Below are 25,010 nucleotides of genomic sequence, written 5' to 3' on the forward strand. Positions count from 1 at the left end.
GCTGAATCAACAGAACAGGACCGAAAAAGTCGACATGGTCTCTGCTCCCTTCTTTCTGCGATCCTCCCCCACCAAATTCCAAAATCGCGTCTTTCCAGAGTAATTTGGCCTCCCTTCCTTTCTCTGGCGTCCTCTGACACAATCCGGAGGGTGGAGAGCCAGGGAGGATCGCAAATATCACCCGCATGCGGCTTCAGTTAGCTGCTTCTGCCTACATGTCTGTCTGTCCAAGTTTCGCCCTGTTTGGCTAATACGGGTCCACGATCTACCAGGTTTTACAAAACAACGATGGAACGACCAGAGCAGGCCAAATCTTGGGTTTCCATGCCAACAGTCATGATCACCATCATCAACCTTCTGTCCATTTTTACATTTTTACATTTTGGCAAAGCAACCGGAAGGGAAAAACCCATCCATCCCCTTGAAACGGCTCGGCTATGTGCATTACACAACATGTTTATCAACTGGGGGTCACAAGCGAGGGCTGTTCATACAAGCCAAGACCCTGTATCCAGAGGCCAAAAAATATTAATTCTTCCAAGGGGTAAATGTGTTTTTTTCCTAGGCCCAGTTTACAATTTAGATTAAAAAAAAAATACAGAAATAGAAACGACAAGAAAGAAAAATCAGACCAAGACACCACTGGACAGACAGCCTGAATCAAAATCGGCAAAAACCAGCGAGGGCTCAGGGTTGCCCAAAAGAAAGAATGTGGAGTGTCATCTCCGACTTTCCGGGCGGCTAGTACCAATCAAGGCTCAGGGTACCAGTTCGATTTTATGGAGACCCACCCTCACTCAACTCTTTTAAGAAGATAAACCCCCAAGCCCTAAAACCAGAAGCCATAAAGGACAGAGGGCTCAGGGCTTCCTTCGCAAACCTCCCCAATGCACCAACCCATACCAAATCCACCCAGACCACGTATCCCACTCCCGCAGCCTCACTCTAGACGCTCATCAAGCCCGCCGTCCAGAACTTATATCAAATCCATCTAGGAGTGCAAAAACGCCCTTTTCCCTCCTCCTTCTCCAGAACAAGGAATGAAGCAGAGAGGGCCAAGGTAATTTCACCTTGTCCGGATGCACCTAACCGTTCGAGGTGATCTTCCGTAGACCTTTCTCTCCCTCTCTCTCGACTGACTTCGTACCACACACCATTACCACACCACACACCTGCATAATTGACCCTGGGGGGAAAGAAACTCTTATCACCGACGCGTCATGGATTCTCACTCGGTAGGTGTTCTCACGCTAGGCGCCGCGTGTAACACACTCCATATCAAGCTCAGGGGGGCACCGGGCGTTGTGTACGTAGAAATACAGACAGGTCCCTAGCATACAAAGTACCCTCTGGATAGGGAGGTGGTCACTTTTCGCAAGTGAAGAAGATAAAAACATCTGGCGGATGTCCACCGCCGCCGCCGGCCGGATAAGGGTCTGGCCGCGCGCCGTGCGAGCGCTATCTATCATATCAGCTTTTCCCTCTACTCTATCCACGACGCGTGGGGATGAAAGAGGGCGAAAAAAAACCGGATCATTTTTGTCGGAGCTCCGGGAGGTAAGATGAAGAGAGAGAGGAGGGGAGGTGTCCCTGTAACATTGGGGGGCTTGGAGGTGAGGCTGGTTTAGGAGTCCGTATTTCTTTCCTTCAACTACCCACGCCACCACCACCACACCAAGGAGAGGGGGGGGGAGGAAAAAAAATAAAGAATGATTTATCACAAGGCCCCTTGACTGCGCATGCGGTGCGTAGCTAGCAGGAGGGATGTGGGAGGGCCTTGGTAGTAGGGTACGCCAGGAAGGAGAGAACTGGGGTGTGGAGTGCAGGGGTTCGCCTGTGAGCGTGCTCACTCAACTGCCTAGGTTGGGTTGGCCGCGAGCCTTGGGGTTGTGAACCCTAAGAAGCTATATTTGGCAGACCAAGGTTTACGTGTGTTTGACTGAGTACTCAGGTGCTCTACTTAAGAGTAGCCGCGGTACTGTGCCTAGGTAGGTTTACGTACTGCTGGCATTGTAAATACTTACAGATAGACACCCCTTATCTCCAATAAGCTCTGTCGGACGAGGTCAAAGTACCTACCTACCAGTGCCAGTGACGATAATTCGACATTGCAATACTCAGTGAGGGCTAGAGTGCATACATGTAGCTAGGTTACGTGTTGAGTTCCAAGAAATCATCACTGTCAGCCTTGTATAAAAGGCGTGGGCTATGCGCGCATCGATATGTTCAGTGAGGTATAGAACAGTTGATATGTCATCTACAAGTAATTACAGTCGTTCGCGAACGGACGCATTTTCTTTTGACGTATAGTGGCCATGAGTAGATATGAGTATGAGCCGGCGATTTTGGGGGGGGCGATACTTTTGTAATTTCTCATCATCCGGCCTTGTCCACCAAATTGCAAAAGTCCGTGTTTATATTTGCATTTATGAGCAAGGCGTCCATTCTTGACTAAACGCCTACACATCCAGAACCAGAACCCGCCAGAATCTAGAACCCAAAACCATTGTTCTCGAGCATCAATAGAGTTTGACTCAAGGCCAGCAGCGCAGGGGGAGCTGTTTTATGTAGAGCAGAATGGAATCTGGGGAGGAGGCTAGCTGCATCGATGCACCGATATTGTCTACATAACGGCGTTTAGTGTCTCTCGCAGAACAAAGGGCCGGCCGTCCCTTTACATAAGACATCTTTAGGTCCATCACCGCGTGTATGATATGTAGGTACATGCTTTATGCTTAAAATGTCGTTCCTGTAGATCGCTGTGTGGGGTAGGTAATAGCGGAGGCTGTTTTGTTTCCAGCGTGCTTTGTTTGGCGTGTAATTTAATCGAGATTTTAGTGTCTGGGAGTAAAGAGATGCTTGGCTTTGCAGTGTATGCTGGGATCACGATGTATCACTCGAGTGGCGTGTTTGGGCGGGGCGGCGAGTTGGATGTCGTAAGTGGAAGCAGCTAACTAGTGGGCTTGGGTAATGACCCCAGACCTTCAGTAAATATTCAGCGCACCACCCGGAGCACCACCGGTGTACTCGGTATACCATACATTTATACACCACTCAATCACCATGAAGAGAAAGAAAAGAAGGAGGATCAGATTTCCCCCAGCTGGCCGGATTCAGTCCATTTTCCTCTCCTGTCCCTGAGCTCCTAAATGGCGTGCACGTGTAGTAAGTTTGTAAGTGCACTTCCGTATGGCCGAAAGCTCACAGACGGGCCAAATATAGGGGGCCCGGCCCATGGAAGAAACAGCCGGGTCCGGGCCGGCCCAAGTCGCCCTCTAGCAGCTCGTCCATGAACAAAGTCATATGCTATACGATATGTTCATCACTACACTGTTGATTTACGTACTATTGATGGTATGGAACGAAGATAACCAAGTTCAACATATCCCGTGAACGATGGGATAGAATAACTCTTAAGTAAAGAGGTCCCGAATGGATGAATGGGTGTATTTGGCCTCGAGATAGAAAACCTCGGATGTGGCTTAACACGAAGAAAGTCGGCCTACTTGGTATGTCGCAGCGAAGGCGAGGAGCGTGTCATGTGCGATTACACCTCTGACGTCCGGCATTGAGGGCTGTAGCATTCAATTCACATATACACATAAACATCCAATATAGTTATGCGTGATGCAAAACCCAGCACTCGACCGTTTGGTAGCGGATTCGCTGGACAATGAAAGGGCTAGAGGGTGTAGATATACCAAAAACAGATACCGTAACTACATCCTTACCACTCCGCAGCATTCTTGTATTACACTATCTTCAAAAGATAAAAGGTCTCGAGACGCTCCTTCTCGCTGTATTCTTGGTGGCCTAGGCGATTGGGGGGAGCTTGTGGATAGGCCACGACACACCGAATCATAAGCCTGTGTCCTCATCTTCATACCAGGCTACTCAACCCCGAACTACATGTACGCCTACCTCCCACGAGGGAACCCTTTTGGTATATGCAATACATACATGCATGTAATGTCTTTTGGTCTGGCCTTAAGATTTTTCTATTTGTCCATATGGGCACTGAGGATCAGATATTCTATTTTTGTAGGTATGTGTTCTAGTGGGTATGGAAGCTTAAGAATAAAGCTTTTTTGGGGGAGGGGGTGGAGGGATATTTACTGGTACTGACAAAATGCGACTCGGGAAATGCTAACCAAACCTTACAACTACTAAAAAAAAGGGCTCGGGGTACTCCTGACGGCTTTTGGTGTTTGGTTGTGCGGGCGTGTACGTGAGAGGGCGGAAGGGCCGTCCCTGTTCTTGTTTGTCATGAACGCTTGTAGATATGCTTATATCAACCCGGCATGTAGTGCCTTTAGAGGTGGAGTTGTGAATTATTTTACTATTATGATACCTTGTGGCAGATCCCTCGCTCTGATCCTCTCCCCCGCTGCCTGTTTTACCACCGAGTGATAATCTAAGACTAGATAACAGACACCACAAAAACTGGATATAAGCCTGCGGTTTTAACCCGAGAATTGCCATGATTTTCACTATAATCTGATGGCAGATGAAGATATCTTTCGCGAGTTAACGGCTCGCAGCTAATCGTTCTAATCACTATTCACCTCAATCAGGCACCCCATTATCCAAAACAGTCCATCCCACCCGGCATCAACTACAAAAACACGAAATCCCCAGGCTGTAAACAGGCACAACAACAACACGTCCTCCCAAGATCCACCTAGCTACAGTACTCACAATGGTCAGAACCTCAACCCAGCGGTCCACGGAAGAGCCACAGACACAGAGACCTTCAATTATAAGGAAGCGGAGTATGAGGGGACTTCTGGATGTCGACGGTTGGAAATGTGCGCGCCCCCCTACTAGTTCGATTGGTTGATCCACTGATAACTGATACCCCGCGCTGCACAGGCAATTGCAATCCACGGTACTTATCACAACTGAAACGGCCCATTCCATTGGTATATATATCAAGGTGAATCACTAACACTTGGCTCCTGTGTTTGCAATACCTAGACTCCCTGCAGTCAAGTGCACCGTCAGAAACAACGGCCTTAACCATGGCCGTCGATGTACCCAAACCCCACCAACCACTCCCTGAAAATCTGGATCTGGATTGTTAATACATAACCCAACCCCACAGACTACAAATGCCCCAATGCCGACACAGGCTGCGATTTATTCCTCTGGGAAACCGAAGCCATTACCCGCGAACCCCGCCCGGACCCCAGGCCCCTCTCACAGCCCGACCTATCGCTCCCTCCAACCCCCTCCACAGCCAGCAGAAGACACACCAGAGCCAACCCCAATCCCGAGAACGTAGTGGCGGCGACGCCGTTAAATAAGCGTCGCATCAGTGTAGATCTCACGTCCGATACCGAGCCCGACTCCGAGCGTGATGATGAGGATGTAGAGCCGTATATGAACTGGCGCGAGCCCTCACGCTCCTCAAACGGCGTGGCAACCCCGCGGAAACAGCGGAGAATTGATACCCAGCTGTCGCCTTCCAAGTCAAACAATGTGCAGCTGCATCAATCGCGTCTTCCCTTTGGCCCAGCAGAGGCGAGCTCATCCTCCAACCCCCGCGATGCGCTCTCTCCACATCCCGCATTAGCACCGCCGCCGCCGGCCACCACCACCGGCCCTCAACGCAAATCCCCGCGCCTCCACCCCGAAGCCGCCACCGCCCAAACCCCATCTAGACCACACCCTTCAGTCTCCTTGTCCGACAACATTCCCACTACGCCGCGCACTAACCCCGTCCGGCGCACCCTCTTCGGCCCGCGGCCGCGTACCCCGCCGCCGCAATCCCAACCCGCCTACGTGCCCGTCACCCCGGGCTCCCGCAACCGCAACATCGGCAGCCCCGGGCGGGGGCTGCAGGACACCCTGATCGCCGACACGTTTAAGCTGCTGGACCGCAATGGCGTGAGCCTGGCGGCGTTCTCGGCAGACCTCAGGGCGGTACTGATGCGGCATGTGATGCAGAAGGAGGGGATCTCGCAGGGGCGGGATACGCTGCGGCTGGCGATTGCAAGGAAGGATCTGGAGGTGGCAGATATTGGGGAGAGGGTTAGGGAGGTGGAGGGGAGGAATGAGACGCTGGAGAGTGAGAATGGGAGGATGAAGGAGGAGGGGGAGAAAATGGAGGAGGAGGTTGTGGAGATGAGGGTTAGGGTTGAGGAGCTGGAGGAGGAGAACGAGGCGCTGAAGAGGGAGAAAGAGGCGTTGGTGGAGGAGAAGGCGAGGATGGTGGAGGAGAAGGCGAGGATGGTGGAGGAGAAGGCGAGGATGCTGGAGGAGGAGAAGAAGATGAGGGCGGAGATGGCGAATTTGGCTTCTAGGCTTGGTAGGTGGATGATCGACTGGACATAATTGGAGAGCTAGGGAGCTAACTGCTGTCTTATCGTAGGACGAGTGAGCCTCGATTCGCAAACCCCGCAGCGGCAGTTTGAGGGGGTGATGTTGGAGTTGGATACGGCGTATCTCAATATTAAATAAATTGGAAGTGTCAGGTCTTGTGGGCATACTGATATGTATAGATTGGAATTGTGGCCGCATTAGAGGGATATACTTTGTTCAATGGGGCTGTGTTTTTGATATACCTATCCTATGTTTGCGATAAGTATTATTTGATGAAAGAGTTTCGGATTGTTAGCGTCGGCGTATCTTGGTTTTTGTTTTTTGTTCTTTTTGGGACATTGTTGAAATGATAAATGATATATATGACCACCTCAAGGGCTGTGAAAATGAGGGTTTTGAAAGTACAGAGCTCGACTGTGAAAACAAAGCCACATAGGCCGGCTCATAGTCAGTCGCATGAAGAGGTTTCCATTATATGTAAATTCGTTGAGCAAAAATAATTGCATGCATACATGTACGTACATATCGTAACCATGGCCTACAAAATGATCGTTAGCTACATGTAAGTACAGCTAAAATACACAGGAGTACATAGGTACTAGGGGTGTGCCAACTCGCGACCGCGAGTTGTACGTTGAATTATGGGTATCAAATAAAATTTAATTCTCCCTCTACAATCATGAGGGGCCTTCGGCCCCATCCTCCTCCTCTCGTGAGTGCTCAGTACTTTGATGTGTCGTGCTGACTAATCAACATCCCTGCACTCAGCAGCCAATCAAACCGTTCCAATGTTAGAAAACTTAGCGATAGTACATTATAGACATACATGTACTTTCAAATAAATCGATATATGTATACTTACTCACACGCTTCCAGAACTCTGTTTTCGTCCGTTTGACTGGGCGGAGGTTTTTCTGTTATCGTGATGATATCCAGTGCATTACCAGCAAGTAAAAGAAAAGACAGAGAATAGACCGTAGCCAATCTAACTAAGAAAACTGGACAGCAAGACAAAGGAAAGCAAGACAATAAGACAGCAAAACAAGACCACGAACTCTCTTTACAGGCAACCCGCATTGAGCAGCCAACGATTACTTCAACTCCGGCACCATTGGATTTCCATATAGCAGAAATAATTTACGATTAAGGGTTCAGTGCGATTCGTGTACCCTCGGAGTGTACCTAAAGTACTTGGGCACACAACCACCGGTTGGGATGAATGAGCAGGTGTCATTGATCGGGTATAAAGAGAAGTGAGAGAATTGAAGGCCCTTGCCGGGTTTTTTTTACACTCGTACAAGTCGAGATATTCGTATTAAGCACTAACTGCCACCCTTCTATCGGCGGACTCATTCAGACAGACGGAAAGAATCATACAAGGTAAGGTAAGGTAAAAATTCAGTACAAGACGGCGAGGCCTTGTCCGCGTTATTTGAGAAAGAAAAATATAAGCAAGAAGAATAAGAGAAGAAAAGAGGAACAGAAACCACAAGAATTAAAGTCATTAAAAGCTCCTTACACCCTACACCCAATGTGCCAATCATCATGCCCAGCACGTTTTGCGCACAAAAACAGATAGTCCCACAGAATCAGACAAACAAACTGTAATAATAATCATCATCGACCCCCTCCCTACTCGGCAAATCTGGTGGGTTTGTGTGGAAGTCATCCGTGTACCTCACATTCAGCAGCCGGATCTTGAGGCCATAGTTCGTCACCAGGTTGATGAGTTTACTGGTCTCACTGGTGATCGGCTGTTGGTTCAGGAGCATCAGAAGCCCATCCAGCCACTCAGACGCAACGCTATGAGTTTGCGGGTGCAGTGTCAATAAAACAACCTCTCTGGCATGTTTGCGGTCTGGTGAGTCGTGTGGCGGGTACCCATGGATCGTTATCTTGGTGGAGCCGAGCTTTGAGGCTTGGGTTAAGGTGTTTGTGGACGAGTTGGAGACGATGGACGCAGGGACAACATTTGAGACTACACTAGAGACTATTGAGAGGTCGACTATTTGCAAAAAAAAACATATTAATAGGGATTCTGGTGACCAAAGGAAGATGCATAACTTACTCTTCTCTGGAAGCTCTTCCAGTTTCGGCTCATACGCAGTCTCCATTTCATAATCGCAGTAATGCAGATATCGGCGATTATGTGACAGTCTCACATAACGCCACGCCGTTGAGTGCGCTTGAGTCTTCTTCTGCTCCTTCTGCTGCGTCGTCCCATTTTCTGTCCGTGGAGCAACCGTCACAGGGAACCATGCGCCGTGCAAAAGACACCTTATCCGCTGTTCTTTTACGAACTGGAAAGCCTCCGATTTCAATTCTTCCCTGACCTGTTTCAAGTGATTCCCCCACGCACTTTCATATGACTGCTCTAGTATCTCCATTTGCAAATCCCTCAGCCTGAGATACTCAAACAGCGTCAACTCTTCCTCTACTTCCTGCACTTCCTTGGTCCGAGGCGCTTGGCCGACGACATGGTAGATTAGTACTCTTACGAGTTCTGCAACCTTATCAAAATCTTCTGCGCTGGCACCTGTCTCGGTCCATAATCGAAGGAAGGCTTGGAGGCCGGCGGTGTGAAGCCGTGACCATTGAAGAAGAAGGGGACGAAAGGCGCGCTCATAGTTCGTTCGTGATTCGAGGACAGCATAGGTTTTCGCGTCGTCAAGATCGGATTTATCAACTTGGAACTGGTGATAAAGAATAAGTGTAACAGTGATGCTAGCACGAGCAACGGGGCAGCGGAAGTCCAGTGTTTTTGCGTTTTGCTCAAGTAAAACCTGCTAAATATCAGAAACGTGCGCACCTCAATGCTGAGTGCAACTTGATGAAGCTAGGAAAAACAAACCTTTCGAAATCCGTCTTCGTCCTTTCTCACAAAATCTGTCAAATCCATCATTCCCAAAAATCCAACTTCTCCAAACTCCCATGCTGGTGATTCAGTCTCGAATCCTAGTCTCCTCCATTTCTCGGGGTTGTGTTTCTTCTTTGTTGAGGAAGGATCTGAATGTTTCTCTGGGGCACTGGCCAAATGGAGGCCCTTCAGAGCTATCCGGTGTTCCTTCACTTCTAAATCTACCTTTACGTCTCTCCATCTTCGTAGCAATACCTTTGTAAGCGCTTGAAATTCAAGCAGCGGGTGAGCAAGATCTTGTAGGGCCGAACTTTGCATAAGGACCTATTATAAGGCAGTCTAGTCAGATATATGGTCTGCCAACTGGATAGGTAGTTGTTGATCTTACAAAGACAGCCTTAATAACTCCTAAGTCCTGCAACCTTTTGATAAACCTCGGCCACTCGTTATCCGCATCATTCGTAATAGCATCTCGCATTAAAGAATTGATCAGTTGCAGAGAGTTCGCACAAAGCGCATGATCAGCAGACGATAGCCGGCTAACCAGCATTTCCAAGAACTGCGGATGTGCCCCAATAGCTGGTTTCAACGCCCGGAAGCCGAATGGACCAGTGTATGAACCACGTGCTGAGGTTATATGTGGATGCGATACAATAGAAACCAGGATCGACATTGCACCACGGAGGATGTTTACGAGGGGATGGGTGACTATCAGTTCAACCACCTTTGATAACAATTCGTGTCAGTGTAAATTCCCAACTCTTCTGGCCAGCATTCCGAGTTGAGATTTACCCGTGATATAAGCTCGGCATTGACATGGTCCCATCCTTTATCGAGTTCCAGTAGTCGCGAGAACGAGGTGAGTGAATACGCCAGAGTATTGCCGCTTGCTGTCAACGCCAGTTCCCGTAACTTCGATAGGCCTCCCTGAGCAATGAATCGTTCCGCGAATGAGGGGTCCCCGATATTTGATTGAAGCTTGAAGACTGCCATTTTCTTGACGGCGTCCTGTTGATGCTTAGTCAATGCATGTATCTTTTATCTCCCCCGACACCTCCGCCTGCTCCTATCCACGCATAGATTGGAATGAAGAGAGCTATGCAGTAGCAATAACCTACTTCATCATTAGATAGCCGCTCGATAAGTTCCGAAATATTATCCATTTTTCCTAAAGAGCCGAAGCTCGTAGTATCGGTTCGGTTCCGTGGGGCGAATAGGGGCGAGCCAGAGGAATATCGAAAAGGAAAAGAAAAAAGAATGGAAGCTAGAACTGTACAGGCACAGCAGACGAAGGTAGCGATTCCAACATGTAAGGGATGGAAATCCCCGTGATCAATTCTCCGAGGACCAAAGGTGTGAAATTTTCAGTGAATCAAATGGATGCGCAAGCGGTGAATGAAGGATAACACTCTTTTTTCTTGCGGGGACAAGCGGAGCTTCCCTGCCTGTGCCCGATGAAGTTGAGTCGCGAGCCTCGCGATTGGCGCACAGGCCTCGCGTCCCTGCCAGGGACCTTCCTCTCCCGCTGTTGTTGGCTTCCTGCAGATCCGCAACTGAACCAAGCGACTATTGGACGAAAGATACTCTGGAGTAGAGTAGGTAGCTTTAAAAGGCTTTATTGGATGAAATGAATCATTAATTTCAGCTACTACTACTACTATAAGGCTCTTCTCAGGAAGTGCCGAGATTGTGTTCTCCGAGTGACATTATATGATGTAAGTTCCTTACCATGACGAGGCAAGTTAATTACACCAATTGCATGTAGTACCACCTCAGTCAGATCTACAGAGATGATTTCATCTCCCATGTAACTTATTTGTGTCGAGATGCAGTTTTATCCCAAGGATCTCTCTTGAAAGAATCTGGGTGTGCTTTTATATGAATCATACAGTATGAGTGCAATACAAGCCTCAAGACCAAAACCACTGGAAAACAGCTTATATCCTATCTGTTTTGATCTCAGTCTCAGTAGACAGTTGCTGAAGCATTAGAAAGGGGGGGTGGTTCGATTCACGACTGTGTTGAGTTAGTGTTGTGTGAGAGCCCCCTTGGTAGTGTGGCTGTAGCGATGGCGGTGCTGTGGCTTAGTTAATTATGGTTGTGAAGAGGATTAAAAAAGATGTTATGTTGTCCTTCGGGACATTTGGTCAATTTGAAACGATACAGAGAAGATTAGCATGGCCCCTGCACTAAGGATGACACGCTTCACAAAGATGAGCTAAACAGTTTTTTTTTGAAATCGTGTGGTCGGAGGTTCGACTCGCAAAGAATCCACGCCTTTTTTTTTTCACAACTTATTTTTCGCTACCTCCCAACACTCACTACACACTACATTCCCATTCACTTTATCCCTTTCATTCCACCCGAGATCTTCCGCAACATCCATACAAAACGCGGAAGCAAACCACAATTGGCAGGAGTCAAGTCTACACACCCACAGCTTGTGCTTCACAATATGGATATACAAAACCGCAGCGACTGGTTCGAGACAGGGCCTGGAGTACTCTTTCAGTTTTTTCCCCTTAAAGGACAGCGCTCTCGACAACTTAGAGAGCCATGACGCCACCATAATAAAGCATTAGCACCAGATTTTCCTTTACAGGTCGAGCTATGTACATACATACATGTAGCTCCATAGAAACCCAAGAACAACCTGTGAATTTACAGAGGCAGGCGTGGCCTAACATTGAGTAATCGTGCCAGACTCTCCAGTGCATAAGATGATCCGAAAACGAGCACAAGCCTAATAAGCTACCCGGTTGAAACGTGGGGAAACCGTTCAACAAGCATTTGAATGTTCAGTAGTACATCGTATCATTATCCACGGCAGATCACTCGCTTTTGTAACTTTCCCGCCGAGCTCCAGAAAGCTACCCCCGCTCCCCCACCCCCGCCAAAAGGATAACACGGGTGAAGTATTATGAAACCACAGAACATCAAAATCATTACTTCTTCTAGTCAATGACATCTGATGGTTCTGCATACCCCCTGTACGATTTTATCCGTAGAAGGTTGCTGGAAGCCAATCGTATGGATTTGGAGACCCTATAATTCAAGTAATTAAGACTATTGGATTGCGACTGTACTGGCGGTACTACAATGCATTACTATATAGTCGATATACCATGATCTGATTCCAACAAAGTGGCCGTCGAACAGTCCACATTCACGAAATGTCGACGCGTCTTCACCCGACGCTAGTATTCCTCTTGTTATAAAATCCCCATAAACCTCCCGAATATCTTCTCAGTAGCTATCCACAAACTCTTGAACTCCACACATATAAACGCCAGAGTATAAGACACGACTAATCAATCGCCCGATCATCACCCCACACTTTTTACCTAAATGGCAACCATCCTAAGGAGATTTATTGACCGTACGTACCTACATGTCTACACCTTTTTCTTTTTGCTCTTTCCAACAATTATGTACAATTAAGTACCAAAAATAAAATCTAACCCAAAAATAGCCGGCTACGCAGCTGTCATGATAGCATTCTGTCCTCTTGTTACCGCACTCGCTGTCACTGGCTCGAGTGGCGCGAAAATGAAGCACAATATCAACCTCCTCCTCATGCGAAAAGACGTCCCGCAGTCGAGGACCGCGATGCAGGTGTTGGAGAATAGGGGGGAGAGGAGGTTTGACGAGTTTTATGTTTATGATTAGGGGTTTGAGATGGGTTTGAGGGAGAATATTGGATGATCGATCATGATATTGCGTTTGTTTTGTTACGGGAGTTAATTGGTTGGGCTATATACATATGAGGATTTGTATATTTTTGAGCTTTGGGTTCGGGGTGGCTTTGCGATTTGGTGTTTTTCTCTCTCTCTGTTTTAATTTGCTTTTGAATATATTCTATATAAATCATTCTCTGTCCTTTACACGGGTGAATTATTATTTTCTACTATCGGTCATGACCAAAAAGAACTTATAATGAGCAAAGCCTTGATCATGATCCAATACAAAGCTCCGTAGAGACATGAAGTCCGCGTCCGATTGTAAACGGAGCCTTTCTATAACTACCGTGGTGCGTTGTTGGCCATGGCGTGACTATCATAATCTTTTTTTTCTTTTCTTTTTCTGTTTAATTCATTGCAGCCTTACAGACTATGATGATCGATCATGAGAAGAATCATCAAAAAATCTACATTCCGATGATGAAGCAGAACCTTGCACAACCAATCTGCTATAAAATAAAAAAAGAATATACTCAACCCTAACCCTGGTACTTATATTATGACATTTCTAGCGTATATGCCAATGATTGAAATAACCGTATTTAAATTTAGTACTATAGCTACATTAACGCCCGATTTGGTAAAAAAATAAGCCTCCAGTAACGATTTACTGACAAATAAGCGTTAAATAAGGCCTTATTGACAAACAATGGCGGTATTAGCCTTAATTTGAGATAAGGCTCTTTCTTGGGTAAGAGTTTTTCAAAAATAAGGCATATATACGGCTTATTTTATGGATAAGTATTAGATTTAGATAATTATTATCAAATAACTTAAGCCTTTACACCTGATCTCCCTTATTCATCAAGTAAGGCTTTTTTAAGGATTTTTGGTGGATAAGGTTTATATAAGGCTTAAAAATTCGCATTATATTGGCCATATATTACTTCCAGCACCGAAATTTCAGTTCCCCTATGGCTTAGTGGGTAGCATGAGGTAGATGCTACCTGCAAGGCTCTGGGTTCAACCCCCCGCTTTTTTCTTTTTGTTTTTATTTGAAAATAATCCTTAAAAATCGACATAGCCTTATAATCCTTATAATCCTTAATAAGCCTTAAAATCCGAAAAAGCCTTCAAATCAGAAATAATCCTTATTTGAGATAATGCTTATTGGTTTGAGTTTATTACTGGAGATGTAAAAACGGAATAAGCAATAAACTGCCAAAAACGGTTAAACAAGCCTTATTTCAGCGTTATACAACGCTTATAAAAATACCAAATCGGGCGTTAAAATAGCGTTCGGCGGGTTACAAAGATTTCCCCCGGAAGACCTCGGCGTCCTTCTGATACATCAATATCATTGTCCTGGCCTAATCTAATTGACTATGAACATGAGCGCCTCTGTATATAAATGTAGCTATCGTTATCGATATATCTACGCACATCCAACATGGGTGGGTGAGTATGTATGCTGTGGCGGCCTATTTAACTCCGGATCCCTCATGAATCTCTAATCCCAATTGAAATTGCGGCTTCAGAAGTAAGATTGAGAACTTGTGCACTCATTTTATCGACGGCTTTTTTTCTACCTCTTTTTTCTTTGTCATTCTTCATGGACCTTGATATGATCATGGATACCTTTTTCTATTCTCCCATTCGTATCATATATGGCCAGCTGCAGTATTAGATCCTCGCGCGCACTCAACCACCCGTTAGCTGCGCCTAATCGGTCTATTCTTCCACCATATTCCCGGCCCCGATAACTTCCAAATCACCAATACCTACATCCCCGGCTACACCGGAGGGAGAGGATTTGTACATAGGCCAATTGAAGACCCAGTGGACTTGTAAGTAAGTACTAGTACTATGGTTATCGGTAGTCTCAAGAGATTATATATACCGAGAAGACGGGGTGTCGACCGGTATCAATGGTAGTGTGATCAGATTCGAGGCGAAATGAAAGGGCAGCCTGGGGTTGGGTGTCTTAAGATGCAGCGTGGGCTGGAAAGATAGCTTTTTAGGCCATTGGGGTTGGAGTAGATCCATAGAGCTATGAAACCGCTCGATCTAATTATAAGTAGACTGCACTGGGCCCGGGTGTGTGTAGGTTTGTAATAGAGGGGTTGGATCAATGATACCTCCTACGTTACCACAGTGCTAATCGGCGACTACCGGCCATATATCCTGCAGTGAATTCAAAAAAACTGCGTTTGAGAGGAGTATCTAAAGAGGAAGATGATGTGGGGATAATTTGAAACAATCGACGTGCCCGGCCGGTCGATGAAGCTGCCGGTCTAATTCCTTCTATATCGATAGTCGATCGATAATCGATGATACCGTACTGATGAAATGATTACGGTGCTTTACTCTCCCATATACCCCTCGATATACCCCTCCAGCTACCCTTTACCCATTATAATAAATTATCGCCGGTAATATAAATATGTGTTAGCGAATCGACGAACCCCGATATCAAGTCCATCGCTACCACCATCATCACCAGTACCAAGGCAGCTATAGGTCAGATCTATCGTGCTAATTGGCCCGTGGTCATATAAATGACTACCCTAAAAGACACAGTCATTTAGTTTATGACTTTGTCACTTCTAGAAAGTGACATCGTCATTTAATGGTGAAGGACATAGTCGTTTATACGGCAAACGATTTAGTCACTTATCTTATGTTCCTAGAGCTCAAGTCTCGGCATAAGCCCAGAGCACGACCTTGCTCCTCCCATCCCGGTCCAGTCTCTCCGTTAAACCCTCGTCAAACTCTCGTCAAATTAACCCTCCAACAGAGTAGCAGGCGGGTCATCATCAGCGGGGTATACGTCTAATAATAAGGCATATCTCTAGAGGCAAGAGCCAGAAGAAAACCCCCTGTGTCAATGGAGTAGATCTATGGACTTGTCCACGGAGCGCTGGTGGGATAGGGATTGGATCGAGTGATATACTGTGATATGAGCTAACAATATCGTATATATAGAGTGCTAGGCTTCAGGATGTAGCCTCGCGGCCTCGAAATAGTACCGGTAGTGTCTAGGTACGAGACTGAGCTGTCAACTAAGGCTATGCTTAAATTGAATTAACATAAATACTGAGGTCCTTGGGCGATACGTACCAAGCGGTATTCCGTACTATCGTACGACATACGTGACTGTCAGTTACGTATACTACAACTGTTGATTTATGGCAAGGAATAGGCGGCGTGACAACCTGTCCCAATTAAGATCGTATAAAGCTAGAAACTCTAGTAACACATTATCACCTCACTTCTCATCTCGTCATTGGAACACAACACCTTACAGTACCTAAGAATTTAGAGCGACTCATCTTGAAATTCACAGGGAAGTAAAATCATAACCCACTAATACTTTAAACCCAAGTACCGGCAGCTAGGCCAGTTATATCTACTAATTCCGACTAGAAGTAAACCGAAATTCACAATGAAAATTTGGCAAGTAGAGACCAGTCTGGACAAGAGCTTATGTGGTCTCGTCTCCAAACCTGCATGCTTTTTCATCACTACTTCTACCGTTCCCCGTACCTTGATGGTCTTTTTTATTCGGAGACTTTCTATCCAGTAATACCTCCTAAGAGTGTTTAGACCAATTAATACAACCCGTTATAATATCAGCTTATATTCAAAATACCATGTTCATGTGCATGAGCTCTGACAAACGAACTCGATTAATGAAGTAATCGATCAATCAATCAATCAAGACCAATGAACCCGTATCGATCATGGGATATCACTCTCGCCGATTCGCCGGCAGCCATCGAGAACTAAGCCAAGATCTGGGGTCTATTGGTACAACGAGGCAAGTAGTTGTTAGCCTAGGAATCTTTACTGTCCATGATGGATAACTCGTCCAGACTTGTACCTAAAATGCGGCCCGCCGTTGCTTGACACAACCGCGAGGCGAAGATTTTTGGACCGGTATTTTAGCTTCTAAGGCAAAAAAAGCAAGTGGAGTGGATCGTTCAAGCCTCCAGAGATTTCCACGGAAATCTGCTAATATTTGGCTTCTAAATAGTCGAGCTATTACTCTAGGCTATAATAGGTTCTGCTCTGCTCAAAATTATTTGCGCTTCGGCCCGCGATTCCAGGGCAGAGGCAATATTTGGCGAGATAATATTGATCAAAACCATACCGCCGAACCCACAACGTCACTGATCAAGATTGAGTTAAGGGGATAAAAGACACGAAATGAGACTTTGTCGCCTTGGTTAGTAGTTTTACAAGCATTCTAATAGTCGATAGAAACGATGCTTCCGCAATTCCACGTCTTTACTACCACAGCCAAAGTATAGTGGACCACGCAAGGCACATGGCAGTGCTATCATTGCGCATTGTCCCCGTATGCCTTGGTTTCCGCAGGTCCCGATATGTTGAGGGCTTTTCCGGGGAGAAAGAATTAAATTATATTTTGTACAAGTTACATAGCTGAATAAGTGATATAAGGAAGTCGAAGTATGTACTAACAATTGCCAGTGAAATTGCCTAAAGCTCAAACAAATTGACTGGGGCGAACACGAGGGCTATGGTATACAGCCTTGAGCGTGAAGGTCTCAAGCGAAAATACCCCGAGATCGAACCACAGTGCCACTACTAAGGAATATATTTCCCATGAGTAGATGAGAATGAGACCGTGACCAGCGAGCGAGTGGTACTGGTGGATTTGAGGCATATATTTACCTGAACACGGAGGCCAGAGCACAACAAGCCCTACTCGATCGGCCCGTCCGGCATCGTGGTTGAGGATTGAGCTGCGTGAAATATAGCATTCCGAGAGCTAAGGCGTCATATCCGGCTCTCGGACCAGCATGTCTCACTTTTCTTCAATCATGGAAACTCACTCACCCATTTACTCTCAGACGGGTCCATATCACCGGGACTATTTATAGACCGACATATACATATATACTGTACCACTACAATACCGAGGAAGGCCCGCGCCTGGTAGCCGAAATCGCTTCATTGGATACTTGGATTTCTTGCGGGCGTAGAAAATAGCACTAGCTGGCCCCGGTTCTAGGCTGCACCATCACAAATGAGCGAGTGATTAATGAAGGAGATAAACCTGAGTTCCTGGGCTTGCTTGACTCTCTTGACTCATCAAAGAAAAATGCCTCAGAAATTTCAATACAAATCGCGATGACATTGTTCGCTAAATATTGAATCACAGCTAGCTGCTAGCTGGCCCGATCCATAAACTAATTGACCGGTAATCCAATTACCGCAACCGCAATAAGATACAGCAACGGCATCACCAAGGTGCATATATGTACATGGTAGAAGATCATCTCCGTGGCGGAGGTGATGAGGATCTGGTGTGCAGTGTCACTATATACTGGACGCCAGGGCCAGCTAGCTAACTATATAGAACTCACTCCTTCGATTTAATTTGAGCTCCGGGAAAGATGCTCGAATGCCGGTTTATTGCTCGGATGCATCATGCTTGTGCCATGTTTCGTAAAGAGATTCGCGAGGCGCATATATTACATGTGCGAGATAGACTTCCATGATGATAAAGGAATCGCGTCCTTCACAGCTAGATAAGGGGTAGCAGCAGCCTCGACATTGCTTATCATCAAAGAAAGGCGCCGAGTGATATCTCATGTTGCGGAACAACGGGGAGGGCAAGGTAGCGGCTTATCAGAGGGATACATTCTCCCACAGTCCTTCCTTCTGGGTGGACCTCCCTGACTGATCGACCACCCCCATGCTGCATGCTTTACACCTGCACTGCAGAAAACGCATATAACGAGATCAATAACTAGATATGGCAGACCGCATTGCGATCCCCCCCTCCCCCCTCCCCCATCCCACTCTTTCACCCTATCTACTCCTCTCCTCCGAGGGAGTTTTAGTGCGAACGGACCTCTGTTGTTTCTTGTTTTTCCTTTTTATTTATTTTAGGTGGTGGCTTTTTTTTCTCTGGGCACGCATATCGAGATGAACTCCTCTGCATAGGTGGAGTAGGTAGAGTAATTTATTGGCCTCGATCAGAATCCGAGCTTTCTGCTCATCACCGTCTGCATGTACCGCCATTGTACATCTAGAGTAGGCCTCCTCTGCTCCGGCCTTCGGCGCACCTACGGCCGCGGACGGAAACCTGGGGGGAACGCCGAACTGTTGCCTAGGTCCTAGGTAATGAGTAGGTAATGCCTATGCACGACCGTTAAACTTCACTCCAGCGGACTACCTATCCACTTTTGCCGCGACGTCGTGTATGGGCAAATAAACCAAGAAAAAAAAATTTGAAACTGGTGTCGAGACGAAAAACCCGCCGTATCGGAAAAACGTTAACCCCGCACCTAGCCTGTCTGGTCAGCAATAACAGGTTTTTACCGGTAGTCTAGCTAGCTAGATACCTCCTCGTACTCTATACGGCAGTTTTGCCTGCAAACGTGGTGAGGCTTACTTGTTACTTTACCAAGCAACAGAATGCTTGATTGCCATTCGATGGGACATGCGTGATATTCCCAGGGTTAAATAAATAGGTAGGTGTCGTATCGATATCTAGGTAGAAAGGGTGGTGGACGGCTGGTAAAATCCATCAAGAGTAGAGTACCTAACTAGCTCCTCTAGGTTTCCCGGCAGGCAGCTCTGTCACAAACCCCCCTGTCTGTCTCCCTGGATAGAGTACTTCACCATCTACCTAGAAACGGCGGTGGGTGTAAGTATAGCTATACTCTAGAGTGACAAGCTACCCACAGTACCCCGTTGACAGGCCCCAATACCGGGCAGTGCCGACGGACGGAAGAGAGGGAGGAGGGTGGAGGGGGGGTGGAGGAGGACGGAGGAAAGTGGCACAAGTAGGGTACCGGTAACGGTATCGGGACGTTCCTAATAAAGGCCCCCATCCCAGGGTAAGGTACTCTCAAACTCTCCAAGCGAGCGGTAAAGAAGCGCATCAAAACGGAAGATCTACCAGCCTGCTATCCTGATCCTTGACCAGCTAGCCACGATACGGTAGCAGGGTTTTGGTGTGCAACCAGCTACTCTAGCTTCCCTCACGCTCTCCATCGGACTTCACGACATCGAGATTTGAAATCGCACGTTTTGCTTGGAGGCGGGGGCCACCACACACACGCTGCATATCCACAGCGTGGGGCGGAGTAGGGTGCTGCACAGTAGGTGGAGTACATAGAGTAGATAGAACAGCTAACCTCTTATTTCAATCCCTATAAAAACACATACACACACACACAGAGAGGCAAAAAAACACCCCCGGGGTATATATTCCAACATTATTATTCGCTATTCCTTCCCATTTTCCAGTCCCCAAGACAAAATAAAAACAAAAAATTGGTCATGTCCCACGTATTACCCATAATCACTCCTCCTCCTTCTGCCAGTTCAAATCAATCAATGGGCTTAATCCATAAGCTGCTTGCAGGGAAATAAGGATGAGATATATAAGGAAGAAAAGGAAAAGAAAACGACACACAGAAAAAAATACAGTCAGAAAGGATTTGTCACAAAACAACTTTTATACAATGTTTTCCAATGCCATATAATACTTTCCCCCACCAGCACAACTGCAAGCACTACCCTTTCCTTAAAAACAAACAAGAAACCCCCACCCCGAGAGAGAAACCCAACCGACCGACCGAGTACTATAGAAGACGATACGATATAAAAAATAAAAATAAAAAAGTGCCACGCCACCACCGATACAGAGTAAATAATAGAGTGGGTAGAAATAAAAGCAGACTGGTAAAAAAAGGAATGCGAATATTACATGAAAAAACAAAAAAAAAACACATGGCAGTAATATAAGAGAGCCAAACCAACCCAACCTATACCAAACAAAAGAAACAAAATATAAAAAACCAAACCGCATTGTAGATCCAATGAAGAAAAGGAAAAGAAATTTGTCGAATATTGTACGATGTGCTATGCCATCCAGTCTCGACCCAACCGCTTTCAAAAGTCTTAGGGAAAGATTCCGCTAACCCGGCTGTCGAAAAAATGATAATTCGACACCAGTTAAACGCTCCGCCTTTGCCCCAAAGAGATAGGCGGCGGGTGAAACTAGTTTGGTGGAGAAGAAAGAGAAAGAGAGAAAAAAAAAAGGATAAAAACGCCACGACCAGATACCATAGAAAAAAAAACTCCTCCCATTTGATGTATTAACCGAAACCGGAAGCTATAGATCTCCATCTCCGTACGCGCGAAGCTTGTCGGAACCGAACTTTTCCGGCCAAGACTCCCGAAACTCAATCCCGGCCACACCCGCAAATCGCACCATTCCCCAATTACCCCGTTCATCTGCTCCAACCAACGTTCCAAAGCACATGCGCAATGTCCCTAGCAGTATTGACTGCATCAACAGCTCGCCCAAAAAGACCTGCTGCCGTTTCATCATCCTCATCCTCGTCGTGCGTGTAGTTTGGTAGTTCAAAGTCCTCATCCTCTACAGCAGCTGTGCTGGCCCCAAAACCTCGAGATCCGAAGCGGTCTTGCGTAACTGCCACACTATCTCTTCGAGTAGCAAACGAAAAGTGACTTGGCTCCCAATCAAGTTCTGCCATATCCTCGTCGTCGTCTTCCAAGATGTATGACTTTGTACCGACTGCAGCCAAGCCTTCTGATTTATCCGTTGCCTTGGCCTCCGTTGGACTAGCCCCAAATGATGAGAAGAAGCTGCCAATATTGCTAAAAGTGTCGCTCTTCTTGACTTCTACAACTTCCTCAACGGCTTTGAGTGTTGTGGATGGCAGCATGGCGATCGTCTGGTGATCGCTGGTGCTTCCTCTTGAGTTCAATTTGTTTGATCCCTTCTTCGGCATCATAATCAAACCATCCTCATCGGACGAACTATCCTCAACGTTCTCCACCTCAAAGACATCGTCCTCATCTTCATCCTCCTCATCCTTGTCAACGGCAATGCACTGCTGCACCTGGTCGTTAAAGTGAATATGCTTTGCACATGAAGGTGACTGGGAGCCGGTTGAAAGTGCTGAAGGAAGCTCCTTAGTGCTGATGGCGCTAGTACTCTTAGAGTCCTGGAAATATGTCGAAAAATCGGAATTTGCACGTGAGACCATAGCGGGCCGACTTAATCCCGATTGCTGGGATTCAATTGCAGCCGCGGCCTGTTTGAGCAGACTCGAATTTGACAAAGATCTTTGCAACATCACCTCAGACATGCTTCTTTTCTTCAAAATAGGTTTCTTCACCAAGAAAGACCCCGATGTCCTTAATCGTGATTCTGTTGGTGAAGCAGTTGGTGAAGGTGGATCAACCAGCAGCGAAGACTTCTGATTTCCAGTAGATAAAGGTCCATACAGCCATGTGACATCGCAATCCTTGAGCCTATATATTCCCACAGTCAGTCAAAAATGCCATGCCATATAAATTTACCTCGGCTGAATTTACCAATTCAAAGTCTCTGGTGACACCGTTCTCAGTTTGAATTTCGATTTTGCCCAGGTCCTCCATGAAGCATTCTCTAACCGGGCGGCATTGCTATACACCTTTCTCTTACCCACCATGTACCTCCACGACGCCCAGATGTCCTCCTCCTTCCAATCGTGAGACAGGTAGTCGACATGACGTGATGGCTCATGCCTGACAACGCTGTCATCGGCAGGCACCACAGCCACGTGCGGGGGCTCAGCAACCAATGGATGGCCGAGGGGCGTCGTTGTCGGTGTGGGGTAATCACTGATACTTGGCGAAGAAAGCGTTTCCGACTCTGGAGACGAGGAGCCAGTTCCTTGATCGTAGACCGGGAATAAAAGTTGATCATCAATATCTATAAACGAAGTGGTGGTATCCAAACAAATGCTGCTTGCAACTGACGAAGTGACGGACGAGCTTGCGGAGTACGAGACGCTCGAGAGCGGCGGCGAGGACGATGCGATTGAGGATGGTGGTGGTGACAGTTTGCTGGTGTCGTAGTGACTGTGGTACTGCGAGCGAGGCAGTGAAGTACCGTAGGAGGGCACACTGTGGTATGAGGGTTGTGGGGAACCACATCGAGGTGACGATGAGTAGTATCCATCCAGAGAGTGTATAGGTGCAGCCATGACTTCGGCCATTGTTGGTTTTTTTTTGGTTTGGTTTGGTAGTGGGGGATTGCTTTGGTTAACAATGGGCGCGGAATAAGATGACAGTTGATGAGATCAGTAGTGGGGAACTTCTCAGACAAAGGCAACCGCTGGTAATAAAAAAATCAATTCGAAATAGTCAAGAAGGTTAACCGTTGTAGGTCTGGTGGAATTTTCCAAGTGCGCTGCCTGATTGACCACACAACAGGAAGAAGTGGTAGAAGTGGCAGTAAGAACGTTGTAGTGGGCAACGTTTATTTTCTTCGAGTTCTTGGAGTAGAGGCTCTCTTTAGTGTTTTTGCCGTTCCCTTTTTTTTAGAAGAAAAAAAATAAGGCGAGGTGGTGGTGGTGGGTATAAGACGTTTGGTGCGGGCAAGCAGGTGTTTTGACCGGTTCCCAGCGGATGCGAGTGTTGTTGTATGATGCACTTATGCGAGGGAACAAGAGACCAGGTGCAGAGAGTCCAAAGGGTGCAGGCCACTGGTAGTAATAGTTGCAGATGGTTTGTGGTTAAATGCCGAGACTGGAAACGACGCAAGGGGAACAGCGGAATATCAGACTGTACAGCGGCGGTAGCATTACTTAGTTACAGGGCGTAGTATGTAAGTGAGAGTGATAGGGTAAGGGGGGGGGGGTTGGTGGGAATGGAGAGGAGGAGGATTGATGGGGATAGAAAAGGGACAGTGAGAGAAAGGAAAATATTAAAAAGAGAGAGTAAGAGAGAAGTGAACGAGTGGGAAAGGACGTGGTGAAGAGCGACACTACGGAAACCGGAAGGGAAGGAGTTGGCAGCAGCAGAGAGAAATCCAAGACAAGACGAAGAAAGAAGCAAAAGAGTGAGCAGCAGCTATGGATGCAGGCGCAGGTCAGGGAAGGAACGCTGAAGTGAAAAAAAGAAAAGCTCCCCGAAGCGAAATGTAAAGCTAGGTTTCGGACAGGGATTGGGGGCGTGGATAGGGTGGATTGGATCCTCGTCCACCTGGAGACAACGGGTTACGGGGGGCGGTGAAAGACAAGAGGCGTTGTTGGGTGTGGATGCCTCAACTGTTGTTTTTGGAATATCCAGAGTAACTTCACCACGAGGACATGTAGAAGTGCTCTACTCATCCACAGAGAATCTTACCATGACATACCTTAAGCAAGTGTATCATCTACATACAATACACACTCATACAGCTACTCACTTACAGGTCTCTCTTTCGCAATTCCATGTAATTCGTTGTGATACTTGGCCGGATGGACCCTGGGAGCAATCCATCACCAATGGTCACTCAGCAAAACAACGTCCACCACCGATCTTCCCTTCCTTCTTTATTCCTTCTCTAGCACGCCTATCTCCACCCCCCGACAAGACTGCACCATTACGTTGAGATGACCGGTACTTTAGCGAATATCTTGTACGCACATCTACCCCTTTGTCTTTGTTTCTCGAAGGGGATGGGGCACACATGTTTCATACATACTCTAGAGCAGATAGAGTAGATATGCTGTAGTATCCTACGTAGACGGGTTCCTTCTCCCCTTCTCCAAAGGGCTTTCTGATCAGCAAGCACAAAACTCTATTTTGGCTTTGGAGGTGGAGTAACTGTGCGATAACGGACGGCATGGCATCCTCGCAATCCTTTTCTTGATAGGGCTGGCCAACCAGCCAGATACACAACCATGGACAGTTGTGGGATAGAACCGTAGATAGATAGGACTTTCCCGTATGTGCGACGGGCGGTTACGGGTCAATATCATAACAATCCACACCAGGAATGGAGTGTACATATGAGCTATCTCCGCGTAGGTATGTAGATAGAGCACTCCTCTCAATATCAAACTACGAGTTGAGGCAGGAGGGAATAAGAAAATAAAATTTAAAAGAAAAAATGGAGATTGGGACATTGGGCGACCATCAAATTCCAATCCAGACGAAAATGTCGACACAACTAGTCGAGGGAAACACTCTTTGACCGACGACCTCCCACGATGGCAGTTGAATTCCAACGGCAATAGGCAGTGGAAAGGAAAGGAAAGAAAAGAAAAAAACAACAACCGTGGAGTAGGAGATAGGCCTACAAGTCGGGGCTGTACAGACTGTAC

General features: G+C 46.8%; 5 protein-coding genes across 5 annotated transcripts; 3 read left to right on the plus strand and 2 right to left on the minus strand.

The window, feature by feature from the left end:
• Positions 1 to 185: 185 nt before the first annotated feature.
• On the plus strand, positions 186 to 810 carry H6S33_002070 (uncharacterized protein; the record flags this gene model as incomplete). Its single annotated transcript, XM_044833417.1, has 3 exons — positions 186 to 196; positions 273 to 544; positions 602 to 810. 3 exons carry the CDS (start codon positions 186 to 188, stop codon positions 808 to 810), a joined length of 492 nt encoding a protein of 163 aa, XP_044693213.1.
• A 3,889-nt stretch (positions 811 to 4,699) lies between these two features.
• H6S33_002071 (uncharacterized protein) lies at positions 4,700 to 6,462 on the plus strand (the record flags this gene model as incomplete). The annotated part of the gene is made up of 5 exons (XM_044833418.1): positions 4,700 to 4,808; positions 4,873 to 4,888; positions 4,978 to 5,033; positions 5,105 to 6,310; positions 6,374 to 6,462. The coding sequence occupies 5 exons, from the start codon at positions 4,700 to 4,702 to the stop codon at positions 6,460 to 6,462; spliced, it is 1,476 nt and encodes a 491-aa protein (XP_044693214.1).
• A 1,451-nt stretch (positions 6,463 to 7,913) lies between these two features.
• Positions 7,914 to 10,344, minus strand: H6S33_002072 (uncharacterized protein; the record flags this gene model as incomplete). Its single annotated transcript, XM_044833420.1, has 6 exons — positions 7,914 to 8,329; positions 8,393 to 9,107; positions 9,176 to 9,505; positions 9,570 to 9,905; positions 9,974 to 10,189; positions 10,300 to 10,344. The coding sequence occupies 6 exons, from the start codon at positions 10,342 to 10,344 to the stop codon at positions 7,914 to 7,916; spliced, it is 2,058 nt and encodes a 685-aa protein (XP_044693215.1).
• Positions 10,345 to 12,529: 2,185 nt separating this feature from the next.
• H6S33_002073 (uncharacterized protein) lies at positions 12,530 to 12,850 on the plus strand (the record flags this gene model as incomplete). The annotated part of the gene is made up of 2 exons (XM_044833421.1): positions 12,530 to 12,560; positions 12,654 to 12,850. 2 exons carry the CDS (start codon positions 12,530 to 12,532, stop codon positions 12,848 to 12,850), a joined length of 228 nt encoding a protein of 75 aa, XP_044693216.1.
• Positions 12,851 to 21,137: 8,287 nt separating this feature from the next.
• H6S33_002074 (uncharacterized protein) lies at positions 21,138 to 22,916 on the minus strand (the record flags this gene model as incomplete). Its single annotated transcript, XM_044833422.1, has 2 exons — positions 21,138 to 22,188; positions 22,252 to 22,916. 2 exons carry the CDS (start codon positions 22,914 to 22,916, stop codon positions 21,138 to 21,140), a joined length of 1,716 nt encoding a protein of 571 aa, XP_044693217.1.
• Between the last annotated feature and the right edge of the window lie 2,094 nt (positions 22,917 to 25,010).

The sequence above is a fragment of the Morchella sextelata genome (genome assembly GCF_020137385.1).
Source record: "Morchella sextelata strain SCLS chromosome Unknown scls_12, whole genome shotgun sequence".
Taxonomy (NCBI): Eukaryota; Fungi; Ascomycota; class Pezizomycetes; order Pezizales; family Morchellaceae; genus Morchella; species Morchella sextelata.